The sequence below is a fragment of the Haliotis rubra genome, unplaced genomic scaffold, assembly GCF_003918875.1.
Source record: "Haliotis rubra isolate DU_JTF1 unplaced genomic scaffold, ASM391887v1 Scf444, whole genome shotgun sequence".
Classification (NCBI taxonomy): domain Eukaryota; kingdom Metazoa; phylum Mollusca; class Gastropoda; order Lepetellida; family Haliotidae; genus Haliotis; species Haliotis rubra.
In genome coordinates this window covers 897789-909591 of record NW_025767129.1, presented here as the reverse complement: position 1 = coordinate 909591, position 11803 = coordinate 897789, and the positions used below count along the sequence as shown (strand labels likewise).

Sequence of the window (11803 nt, the reverse complement as noted above, 5' to 3'; positions counted from 1 at the left end):
AGGCATGATTATCTCAAGGATCTCGCTCTTTTACAAAGTGTTTACCATCGATAATAATAATTGGCTTACCTAAAGCAGATCCGATCCTGTGGAATGTGCACTACAAGTCAGTCTAAATGTCACACACCACTGTTTGTCACTTTCCTATCGGATCAATGTCACATAAGAGTTCAGCCTGTTGTTTCCCTGGTGGCTCACTGTTCTGTACGGATCGTCCCACCTATGGTTCCGTCGATCTGGTGTTGTCCTCCTGCCTTCCTCTGTACCTGCAACCCTCTCTCTCTCGATCAGCTGGCGTTGGTGGCGTAGCCCTTCCTCGGCCGATCTCAAAGTCGTCGTTTGCACTCAACCTCACTAGTGCAATGTTTTTGCTCGTGCAACCGCTGCACGTTTTCAGCCTCGCTTCGTAAATAAGCAGCCCAGCTTTACTCTACTTATTGTAAATTGCCGTGTGCATGCACCCGCTGCACTGCACTTTCAACCTCTCCAATTATCAAGCAGCCAAACGTCGCTCTGCTTATGCCAATGGCCTTGCGTGCATCGGCTGCACTTTCAACCTCTCAAATTATTAAGCAGCCAAACGTCGCTCTGCTAATTCAATTTGTCGTGCGTACCTTCGCTGCACTGTACTTTCAGACTCTCAATATTTTAAGTAGCCCAGCTTTATTCTACTTATTACAAATTGCCGTGCGTGCCCTCGCTACACTGCACTTTCAGCCACTCAATATCTTAAGCAGCCAAACGTCACTCTGCTTATTAAAACTGCCGTGCCTGCACCTGCTGCACTGCACTTTCAGCCTCTCAATTTTTTTAAGCAGCCAAACGTCGCTCTGCTCATAAAAATTTCAGTGCTTGCAACCGCTGCACAGCACTTTCAGCTTCTCAATATTTTAAGCAGCCAAACGTCTCTCTGCTCATGCCAATGGCCTTGCGTGCATCGGCTGCACTTTCAACCTCTCAAATTATTAAGCAGCCAAACGTCGCTCTGCTAATTCAATCGCAATTTTCCGTGCTTGCAACCGCTGCACAGCACTTTCACCTTTAACCACTGCTACAGGTTACCCGCGTCTCCAGCCACCTTTCCAAGGTATTTTACCTGGCAGGTAGATGGTATCCTGTCGGTATCCCGTACCTGGGATGGTGTGTCGATTACCTGAACTACGGTATACCCCCGTACTTCGGTCCTGACGATAAGGGATGTGCGAGAGGTACAGTGTCAGTACCCGGGGGCCCTTGGAACTTTACCGTAGTCCGTCCAGCAAACACAAGACGATGATCTTCGTTCAATAGTTTTTATTGAAACTGTGTTGCTGGTCAACCTACTCTATGGTCACTCTATAAGACTTCAGCCGCAAAGCTTCAGTCTTAAGCCAAAATGCTGGTGCTTCAAGATAATTTCTCAGACGGTTCCTAGTGACCAACAGCAAGAGCAGGCCCGCACCAGACTGCCGTTTCTGATCTTTGCTCCCGCTTAAACCTGGGTTCCTACGTCACAGCCAACACCTTTTCCTTTTTTTCTATTGGTCAATAACCCATAATCTGACTATCTATTACTCTCCCCCACCTCTATTTCGTACCTCCACTACCATTTTTGTACGACCGTGAGGTGGATTCCAGGAAACTCAGGGTCTCTCTCCCCTAACCATATATGGCTCGTAGAATACTAGGAACTGGTGGCCAGGTCCCCGGCCAGGTCACCCCATCTTGATAGTATAGTTGCTTTTTCCTCTATCTAAGCTATGAGTCATTCCCCCCTATGCACTCATCAGCTCCAGCGACCTACTTTCATGTTCATTACCTACATTACTGACTTTCTACCTTACCTCCCACCTTACAACGTTACCACTCACTTCATATCTTAAATATCTAAACTCTCCCAATTTGTATCTTCTGCCCCCTTAATCCCCTGTCATTAATAATGTTAATTGTATATCTCTTATTGTAATAAAGACCATAATCTCATGCCTATAATAGTACGTCTAAGTTTGAATTTAGCAATTTACCAAACCTTTCGTGAAAACTGTTATGTACCCCAGAAACACTATAACCCTACAGACTAAACGAAAAACATTCTGCCCAGGACACGTGGTCGTTTCCTTTTCGTCCTACCAACAATTCATACAATGAAACTAAAATACTAATCATCCCAGATAGTGGTTAGGTAGATGATGTAATTCCTCCTGTTCCAATACAACGACTTCTGTACATCTCCAGTACTGTACTGTATTGAAGATCTGCTCTTCCAATACAACCACTAGACATCTCCAGTACTGTACTGTATTGAAGATCTGCTCTTCCAATACAACCACTACACATATCCGGTATTGTACTGTATTGAAGATCTGCTCTTCAAATACAACCACAACACATCTCCAGTACTGTACTGTATTGAAGATCTGCTCTTCCAATACAACCACAACACATCTCCAGTACTGGACAGTATTGTAGATCAGCTGTTTCGTGAGTTGTAACTTATGTTACTAAACAACTTCAAACTCCAATCAACAAAATCCACATAGCAGCAAAAAGAGACAGTGTATCTGGGTAAGTAAGAACAAAGACCATGTACTGTACAGCTTATTACGTTGAGCTATAAACTTTAGGAATAGGATTCTGAAAGTGTTTTTTTCTTGTGTTGTATTGAAAGATTATCCAGGATACAAAGCTAAGTGCCCCTGGTAGGCATATTGACTTCAAGTCGGTATTTAGTTCAAACATTGGAAATCAGTGATATTTTAGCATCATATTTAATGTCCATGCCCTGTTTCAGCCTGGACTGGTCGGAATCATGGTGGAAGTGCGACGGGTCAACTGTCCCAGGCGACCACACACTCGTCTGATATACACGGTAAGTGGGGAAACACAGCCGGTGTTAGATCTCCTTAATATATAGTGTCTATATAGTGCTATGATAAATGTGCATACTTTAATTCTAACTCAACAAAGAACATTCTAAGTGGCATCAAATTTGTTCAGTGACCTACATTTCTTTGTAGCCAGTATTTGTAATGCTAATGAGCTCTATATAGTTTACTAAACAGGCTATTGTCCTCTATATAGTTTACTAAACAGGCTATTCTCTGTTTCAGACTCCACTGATCCCAGTCAGGGTGGGAGCGAGACGGACCATCTGCTCCCAGTGGCCAAACCAACTTCTTTTACACACGGTAGGTGGGAGAACACAGTAGGTGGTAGCTAACTCCTACCCTAGTAACAACCTGGGAGATAGACGGTAGGTTGGAGAACACAGTAGGTGGTAGCTAACTCCTACCCTAGTAACAAGCTGAGAGATAGACGGTAGGTGGGAGAACACAGCAGGTGGTAGCTAACCCCTACACTAGTAACAAGCTGACAGATAGACGGTAGGTAGGAGAACACAGTAGGTGGTAGCTAACCCCTACACTAGTAACAAGCTGAGAGATAGACGGTAGGTGGGAGAACACAGTAGGTGGTAGCTAACTCCTACCCTAGTAACAAGCTGAGAGATAGACGGTAGGTGGGAGAACACAGTAGGTGGTAGCTAACTCCTACCCTAGTAACAAGCTGAGAGATAGACGGTAGGTGGGAGAACACAGCAGGTGGTAGCTAACCCCTACACTAGTAACAAGCTGACAGATAGACGGTAGGTAGGAGAACACAGTAGGTGGTAGCTAACCCCTACACTAGTAACAACCTGATAGACAGACGGTAGGTAGGAGAACACAGTAGGTGGTAGCTAACTCCTACCCTAGTAACAAGCTGAGAGATAGACGGTAGGTGGGAGAACACAGCAGGTGGTAGCTAACCCCTACACTAGTAACAAGCTGACAGATAGACGGTAGGTAGGAGAACACAGTAGGTGGTAGCTAACTCCTACCCTAGTAACAAGCTGAGAGATAGACGGTAGGTGGGAGAACACAGTAGGTGGTAGCTAACTCCTACCCTAGTAACAAGCTGAGAGATAGACGGTAGGTGGGAGAACACAGCAGGTGGTAGCTAACCCCTACACTAGTAACAAGCTGACAGATAGACGGTAGGTAGGAGAACACAGTAGGTGGTAGCTAACCCCTACACTAGTAACAACCTGATAGACAGACGGTAGGTGGGAGAACAGAGCAGGTGGTAACTAACCCCTACCCTAGTAACAAACTGACAGATAGACGGTAGGTGGGAGAACACAGCAGGTGGTTGCCAGCTCCTGACCCTAGTAACAAGCTGATAGACAGACGGTTGGTGGGAGAACACAGCAGGTGGTAGCCAGCTCCTTACCCTAGTAACAACCTGATAGACAGACGGTAGGTGGGAGAACACAGCAGGTGGTAGCCAGCTCCTTACCTTAGAAATAAGCTGATAGACAGACGGTAGGTGGGAGAACACAGCAGGTGGTAGCCAGCTCCTTACCCTAGTAACAAGCTGATAGACAGACGGTAGGTGGGAGAACACAGCAGGTGGTAGCCAGCTCCTTACCCTAGTAACAAGCTGATAGACAGACGGTAGGTGGGACAACACAGCAGGTGGTAGCCGGCTCCTGACGCTAGTAACAAGCTGATAGACAGACGGTAAGTGGGAAAACACAGCAGGTGGTAGCTAACCCCTACCCTAGTAACAAGCTGATAGACAGACGGTAAGTGGGAGAACACAGCAGGTGATAGCCAACTCCTTACCTTAGTAATAAGCTGATAGACAGACGGTAAGTGGGAGAACACAGCAGGTGATAGCCAACTCCTTACCTTAGTAATAAGCTGATAGACAGACGGTAAGTGGGAGAACACAGCAGGTAGTAGCCAGCTCCTTACCCTAGTAACAAACTGATAGACAGACGGTAGGTGGGAGAACACAGCAGGTGGTAGCCAGCTCCTTACCCTAGTAACAAGCTGATAGACAGACGGTAGGTGGGAGAACACAGCAGGTGGTAGCTAACTCCTACCCTAGTAACAAGCTGATAGATAGACGGTAGGTGGGAGAACACAGTAGGTGGTAGCTAACCCCTACCCTAGTAACAAGCTGATAGACAGACGGTAGGTGGGAAAACACAGCAGGTGGTAGCTAACCCCTACCCTAGTAACAAGCTGATAGACAGACGGTAAGTGGGAGAACACAGCAGGTGATAGCCAACTCCTTACCTTAGTAATAAGCTGATAGACAGACGGTAAGTGGGAGAACACAGCAGGTGGTAGCCAGCTCCTGACGCTAGTAACAAGCTGATAGACAGACGGTAGGTGGGAAAACACAGCAGGTGGTAGCTAACCCCTACCCTAGTAACAAGCTGATAGACAGACGGTAAGTGGGAGAACACAGCAGGTGATAGCCAACTCCTTACCTTAGTAATAAGCTGATAGACAGACGGTAAGTGGGAGAACACAGCAGGTGGTAGCCAGCTCCTGACGCTAGTAACAAGCTGATAGACAGACGGTAGGTGGGAAAACACAGCAGGTGGTAGCTAACCCCTACCCTAGTAACAAGCTGATAGACAGACGGTAGGTGGGAGAACACAGCAGGTGGTAGCCAGCTCCTGACCCTAGTAACAAGCTGATAGATAGACGGTAAGTGGGAGAACACAGCAGGTGGTAGCCAGCTCCTGACCCTAGTAACAAGCTGATAGATAGACGGTAGGTGGGAGAACACAGCAGGTGGTAGCCAGCTCCTAACCCTAGTAACAAGCTGATAGACAGACGGTAGGTGGGAGAACACAGCAGGTGGTAGCCAGCTCCTGACCCTAGTAACAAGCTGATAGACAGACGGTAGGTGGGAGAACACAGCAGGTGGTAGCCAGCTCCTTACCCTAGTAACAAGCTGATAGACAGACGGTAGGTGGGAGAACACAGCAGGTGGTAGCCAGCTCCTTACCCTAGTAACAAGCTGATAGACAGACGGTAGGTGGGAGAACACAGCAGGTGGTAGCCAGCTCATCAGTATCAGTTGATGCTCATGATTTCAGTCACTGGGCTGTCAGGATCAGACTCCGTCATAAAACACACGCAGTAAACCAATGTAATATGCTTATATGTCCACAAAACTTGAACACTGTCCAGCCATACACAGAATATTATTGATAGAAAGACTTATTTAAACAAACAATTCTTTATTACATTAACCAGTTGTCGTCCTTCACCAAAGTCTCCGTGGAATTGTTTAAATGCATCTATGTCCATGCATCTAAACAATGTACAACACAGATGTCCCAATGTGTACACAGTTTACTTTGTGTTACAGCTACTCCATCACAAGCAGACCGCGACCTCTACTACGCCAGCAGGGACGGTGACCTGGAGGCTGTGAAGCGGATCCTGTCAGCGGGTCACGCCGACGTCAACAGTAGAGGAGTGAGGAGCAGAAGACCGGTGATGGCGGCAGCACTGAGGGGACACAGGGATATGGTGGAGCTCCTTGCGAGGCGAGGTGCTGATGTGTCACTGGTGGACGATGGCGGTAACAACATCCTTCACTACGCTTGTGAGGGAGGAGACAGGGAGACAGTGGAGTTTGTCCTGTCCCTGGACGGGGTGGACATCAACAGTAGAGGAGAATGGAGGAGCAGGGCACAGGTGATGGTGGCAGCACGGAGGGGACACAGGGATGTGGTGGAGTTCCTTGTGAGTCGAGGTGCTGATGTGTCACTGGTGGACGATGGCGGTAACAACATCCTTCACTACGCCTGTGAGGGAGGAGACAGGGAGACAGTGGAGTTTGTCCTGTCCCTGGACGGGGTGGACATCAACAGTAGAGGAGGATGGAGCATGACACAGGTGATGGAGGCAGCATGGAGGGGACAGAGGGATATGGTGGAGCTCCTTGTGAGTCGAGGTGCTGATGTGTCACTGGTGGACGTATCCCCACGTTACCTCTTTTCGAGCGTCACCTCATTTCGAGCCGCCAATATACACGTGCGGATTTATTTGATGACGTCATCCAGGTAGCCACTTCAAAGCGGAACGCAGGTTACAAGTTGTCAGGCTGTCTAGGACGTAATCATGTGGCGTGTGAAGCTGCAGGTGGTAAGTTAGATAAAAAAACGTAAACCCATGACAAAAAGTCACTATTTTGCCTACTGCATATTTTTTTAAAGTTTAAAGCTGCATTTCTTGCACTGAAAACATTTGACATCACTTCGAAGTTATGCCGTCTGCAGAATGTAAACTTCCGGCCAGGATCACATGACTTACATCATGTGGCTGGCTATTTTTAACTTGCATCGCGATCGCTAGTAGGGGCCGTCTTATAAGTGTTGTAACCAATTTTTCGGTGTATTGCAGAATTCAAGACCCTCGTCGTATAGGGTTTATGACCCAGAGGCTATGACCAGGGCATATTTAGCCGTTGTGGAAGACAATATGCCTGTCAAAACTGCAGCTAGGAAGTTTTCTGTACCTGAGACGACTCTCAGAGATCGTGCTAGGGGTAGGATCCATCCAGAAACACTTAAGTCAGGGACTGAACCAATTCTTAGTTTAGAAGAGGAGTCTAGACTTGTTGAACATCTAAAGTTCATGAGTAGTGTGGGGTACGGATACACCAGGGTGGAGGTCACTACACTGGCATCTCAGTATGCTGTTCAACTGGGAAAACGAAATAAAGATGATCCCTTTTCTCTCCATTGGTATTATGGATTTATGAAGCGATGGCCTTCTCTCATGCTGGACAAGCCACGCCCTCTCGAAGTTTTCAGAGCAAAGGCGACGTCGCAGGAAGCAGTTTCCAAATATTTCGTCGAACTTCGGGCCGTGCTAGAGAAGTACGATTTATTTGACAAGCCGCAATTCATCTATAATGTTGACGAAAAAGGGTTGATTGAGAACCATACTCCTCCTAAAGTGGTATCTTCTTCTGAATATCGATGTGTCGCGGTTACTACACCAAGATCATCAACAACAACTTTAATTGGTTGTGGGAACGCTCTCGGACAACAAATCCCTCCTTACTTCGTATTTAAGGGACAGCGTCTGCGTTCGGATATTCTATCTGAATGTACCCCAGGTACAAATGCCACAACTAGTGATTCAGGGTGGTCAAATATGGAAATATTTTCCACTTATTTGAATGATCACTTCCTGAAATACGCTCAGAGGTCAGATCCGTCACAGCCGATTCTCCTTCTTTACGACGGGCACCGCTCTCATGTTTCTCTCCCCATCATTGACTGGGCCATATCTCGGAACATTGTTTTGATGGTACTGCCAGCTCACACTTCTCATGTTTTACAACCACTTGACGTTGGTTGTTTCGGGCCACTAGAAAGGATCTACAATTCCATGAAGCACACGTATATGAGAGAACAAGTCACCACCAACATAGATAAGAACGCTATGTGTGCTGTTGCTTGTAAAGCATACACGTCGGCTCTTTCTCCAAGAAACTTGATGTCCTCGTTTGAGAAATGTGGAATATTTCCATTTGACGATTCTGTCGTGTCTGCGGAAGCCTTGAGACCTTCTACAGTTTTTATTACATCCGAGGAAAACCGCGAAGCCGACGACTCACTTTTTAGACAGAAGGAAGACGCTCTGCACAAAATCAAGTCTGCACCAACACTGAAGCGGAAAGTCCTCAGCTCTATCGTCAGTGGTAAAGCCATCACAGAAGAAAATACAGTGTTCAAAATTCAAGAACACACTCAGAAACAGCCAGTCAAGAAGAGGAAGCAACAGTCTGCACAGAAGAAAAAAAGTATCACAAGTTCGTTCAACTCTCTCTGCCAAACCAAGCACGTCTGGATTGTCTCATGTACGAGAGGTTGTCGCAAGTGACAGCGGTACAGACACGGACAATGAGGGTGATGACGAAGTGTGTTGTGTTTGCAAATTGTTTCAACCGAAAGAACTGCAAAATTGTGTCTCGCTTGTATTCACAAAGTGGGCTCAGTGTACGCACCCGAGTTGTGATCACTGGGTACATCTCAAATACTGTACGCAGGTGCGCGTTGTGAGATCAACAGCTGAATTCTGGTGTCCGTGTCATTCGGAAAATTCAGAGGAATAGAGCCTGTTTGTCGACTGAAGTGACAACTGTACATAAGTTTTAATATTTAATGCCTAGTTCCCATAACTCATCGTGTCATAACAATGCATGTACGCTTACGGCAGTGAGACGACAATTTGCCAGAACTAACAGTGAAATCATATTCACGATCGAGTCACTGTGCTATATTGTGCATATATGCTACATTAATCATTATAGCGGAAATTTAAAGACTTATACTCGTTTGGAACATTTTGGATGACTGTGAATTCATAAGACCGCTTCAAGTTTTGAGATCACCCCGCGCTGGCTGACACTGTGTTGAATACGTCAACAATATTGAGGGGCTCGAAAAGAGGTGACGTCACAAAAACATGGCGATCAACTAGGTCACTTCGAACTTCGAGGTATGTTCTGCTGCAAACAAACGACGCATCTCCTTAGCTAACAAATTTAACAGCACAATAAATGTAATTCAAAGTAAGATAACTATTATTGATATATCCCAAAGCATTTCTCATGATTGTCATTGTTTGTCTTAGGGGCTCGAAAACACCGTACGCGAGGATATAACACTAGAACCCTGAATGCCGAGATTTGTTTCTGACGCACATTTTAAAATTTTTTAAAAAGTGAAGGTACTCGCGTGTCACTGGATCGACCTACAGCTACAAACGTTACACAGAAATATAGAAAGTTAAATTTCCTATCCGAGGGTATAACTTCAAGTGCAAATACTTAGTCGGTTTGAAAACTACAACCAGTTAATCCCCTGGATGCCAAAGTTTTATTTTCTGACGCACATTTCCATAAGATCTGACAAGTCGAACATCGTTCGCGCGTCACTGGATCTACCTACAGTTATAAAATTACACAGAAATGTAGAATATTACATTTCCTGTCTTATGTAAACTCAAGTGCAAATGCTTATACGCGGTTTGAAAAATAGACACTGCTAAATCTTGTCTGAAGTTTTGTTATGCGTTAAAAACAGTAAATTTCGCCGTTTTTATCGTACACAGATAACCGCACTGTGCGACAGTTCTTCAAGCGTATGTTTAAGTGTAATGAAACTACTGAAATTATCAACATTTTAGTTGACGTCATGGCTCATAAGTAATAAGTGGGTGGGTGTGGTTTTACGCTGCTTTGGGTCTTCACACACTGCACCCATGTGGGAAATCGAACTCGAGTCTTAGGCGTGACGAGCGGACACTTTAACCATTAGGCTACCCGACCACCCCCAATGTAACTGAGGTCATTTGGAGAGAATGGACTGTGGATAAGGACACTTTTTCTGAGTTTTCGTTCACGATGAACCATTGTATTCCTATATCCACATTGTAACTGTATACGTTTTGGTAGAATCACAAATTACGAGAAATGTTGAAATTATACAAAATGTGACATCACGTAATAGCGAAATGGGTGGCCCTATCCAATATGTAAGTCAGTTCTTGTAGAAATATTAGACGCAGTTTTTATTTATTTTGCACCATTATTAACCGAGTTCTTTGACACATTTCACCTTATTGTGTAGCTCGATGCTCATGCTATTGATCACTGGAGTATCTGGTCCAGACCCGATTATTTACAGACCGCAGCCATATAGCTGGAATATTGCTGGGTGCGGCGTTAAACAAAAAAGAAGAAAAAACAACAAAAAATCCAACATCAATCGTTTCGGTGATGTCACTGTCACTGTCGTAGATGCAGGATTTCATGGTACATATTTCAGATCTCAGATACATCCTGAACGTGTTTTCTTTTCGTGTTGTCGCCATAATAGAAATACTGGAATCTTCCCTGTCCATTCGGCAAGTGTTTACCCCAACCCAATCACGCACAATATCCCCCGTATTGCTGATGGATCACGTGAGTCCCCGGAAGTGACACATGTCGTCGTATCACAACTGCGTAGTTCGCTGCTCATGTTGCTGCTAACTGGATTGTCTGGTCCAGACTCGATTATTTACAAACCGCCGCCATATGTATATCTATGGCTTGAATATAGCTGAGTGTGGCGTAAACCAACAAACTAAACCAACAATCTTAATTAAGTATACAATGAAAGAAAAAGAGGTCCTTGTGTTTGGGACTATCAGAATAATGTAAGGTTTGGCCGAAGGAAGACATGGCAGGTTGATATATGTTTTAAATTCTGGTCGAAATATAGTTACTGTCTATTGTCATCACAACATCACAATATTATAAAATAATAATAATAAATTGATTATATCATAGAAAACATGACGAGTACATGATGAAACGATTGTCAAGCGTGCACCTGGCCAGTCATCATACATTATTGTTCTGTCTATAAAACGGCATAAACAAATTCCATAACCTTAGCAATTCCTTTAAAAGTGTGTGCATATACATTTGATAAAACACATCACACATTTTCTTAAATTGTCATTGTAAGCTTTACATATAACATTAAGTTAAAATTGATGTCTATTGACCTGCCGACATGAAATCACAATATTGAATATTGCACATCACAGGAACTGAAGTACATGTTGCAGATACACCAAGGTTTTATCTTCACTTGTGAAAAGGTAATAAATATGGTGTACTACGCTTGATGACTCAATTTCTCGCGTAAAACAAGGAAAAGCTTTCAAAAGATATAAATCGCATTGCCTATATCCACGCATGATGTGAATAATGATCTAGATAATGAATTCAGTTTCGCCCAAATAATATTTAAAAGATGAAAATATACATTATAATACTGAAACTGTGAGCAGTCGGATGGGTTCATAGTGTTTTACTCTGATTCAACCGACTTCCACTATAAACTGCCAATTATACATTATAACACTGAAACAGTGAGCAGTAGGATAGGGTGATTGTACGGAACCGT

At 44.6% G+C, this 11803-nt stretch overlaps 2 protein-coding genes across 2 annotated transcripts; both read left to right on the top strand.

Annotated features, from left to right (window-relative positions):
• Window positions 1-4344: 4344 nt before the first annotated feature.
• LOC124289595 (putative ankyrin repeat protein RF_0381) lies at window positions 4345-6896 on the top strand. Its single transcript, XM_046726179.1, has 2 exons — window positions 4345-4538; window positions 6193-6896. The coding sequence occupies exon 2, from the start codon at window positions 6324-6326 to the stop codon at window positions 6894-6896; it is 573 nt and encodes a 190-aa protein (XP_046582135.1). The 5' UTR covers window positions 4345-4538; window positions 6193-6323.
• Window positions 6897-6935: 39 nt separating this feature from the next.
• On the top strand, window positions 6936-9498 carry LOC124289604. The gene has a single exon (XM_046726196.1). The coding sequence runs from the start codon at window positions 7275-7277 to the stop codon at window positions 8721-8723; it is 1449 nt and encodes a 482-aa protein (XP_046582152.1). The 5' UTR covers window positions 6936-7274; the 3' UTR covers window positions 8724-9498.
• Window positions 9499-11803: the final 2305 nt, after the last annotated feature.

What these genes read in the sequence shown, in the direction of transcription:
- LOC124289595 (XM_046726179.1), top strand. Translation starts at nt 6,324, where the DNA reads ATGGCGGCAGCACTGAGGGGACACAGGGATATGGTGGAGCTCCTTGCG.
- LOC124289604 (XM_046726196.1), top strand. Translation starts at nt 7,275, where the DNA reads ATGACCAGGGCATATTTAGCCGTTGTGGAAGACAATATGCCTGTCAAA.